The 969-nt window shown below is 44.2% G+C and overlaps 1 protein-coding gene across 1 annotated transcript; it reads right to left on the bottom strand.

Annotated features, from left to right (window-relative positions):
- Positions 1–560: 560 nt before the first annotated feature.
- On the bottom strand, positions 561–963 carry LOC107575761 (unconventional myosin-X-like). Its single transcript, XM_016262094.1, has 2 exons — positions 909–963; positions 561–818 (listed from the first exon to the last, which is right to left on the bottom strand). Exons 1-2 carry the CDS (start codon positions 960–962, stop codon positions 561–563), a joined length of 312 nt encoding a protein of 103 aa, XP_016117580.1. The 5' UTR covers position 963.
- Positions 964–969: the final 6 nt, after the last annotated feature.

Raw genomic sequence — 969 nt, 5'->3', positions numbered from 1 at the left:
TGTATTTGTATCACTTTTATTTTGCGAAACATTTTACTGTATATCTTATTTTTATTCCACTACATTAAAAAAAAACGACATTCCATTACTCTGAGACATGATAGTGTTGTCTGATTCATGATGAATCATTTTTTTGAGTGATTTTTTTTTTTCAATAAACCTGTTGAACTTATTCACAAACCCAGGGCTGTCCAAACTCGGTCCTGGAGGGCCGGTGTCCTGCAGAGTTTAGCTCCAACTTGCCTCAACACACCTGACTGGAAGTTTCTATGCCTAGTAAGAGCCTGATTAGCTGGTTCAAGTGTGTTTAACTAGGGTTGGAGCTAAACTCTGCAGGACACCGGCCCTCCAGGACCGAGTCTGGACAGCCCTGCACAAACCCCACTGAATGATTCATTCATGAATAGACTGATTCTAGCAGCGATTCCCAAGCTAAAAACTCACTGATGAGTTGATTCATTCAGTTGGAGTGAGTCTTGAGTTAACTCACAGAATGGGTCATTTCCAACTCAAATGATCCACAGGTTTGTGAAAGATTTGACCGATGAGGCAACAAGTTACTATAAATGACAAATTTTAGAGTTGTTTATGGTGGAAGCATGCAAGTAAATATGGAAAGTTTGTACCATGGTGGTGTTGAAGAGCAGCTCTCGTCCCTCCACGCTGATCTTGTAGCTGTTGGACTGCGGTGCACCGAAGGACAAAATCACCTCGTAGGGAAACACCTCCAGAGGCCACGCCTCCCCGCGCTTGTACACACACACTCCCTTACGACTCACGCCCAACCATAGCTCTCCGGGATACACACCATCTACACACTGACAAACAGAGAGAATTTATTCAGTGACCCTGCTGGCTGATGGATCACGTGTGTGTGTATGTGTGTGTGCATGTGCGTACACGCTCACCTCCACATCAAAGAGGGTTGATCCATATCCCTGCCACTCCTTGATGAGACTCATGTATTTT

The sequence above is a fragment of the Sinocyclocheilus grahami genome, unplaced genomic scaffold (assembly GCF_001515645.1).
Source record: "Sinocyclocheilus grahami isolate Dianchi unplaced genomic scaffold, SAMN03320097.WGS_v1.1 scaffold2874.1, whole genome shotgun sequence".
Classification (NCBI taxonomy): domain Eukaryota; kingdom Metazoa; phylum Chordata; class Actinopteri; order Cypriniformes; family Cyprinidae; genus Sinocyclocheilus; species Sinocyclocheilus grahami.
The sequence above is the reverse complement of the archived record's forward strand: the minus strand, read 5'-3'. Positions and strand labels throughout refer to the sequence as shown.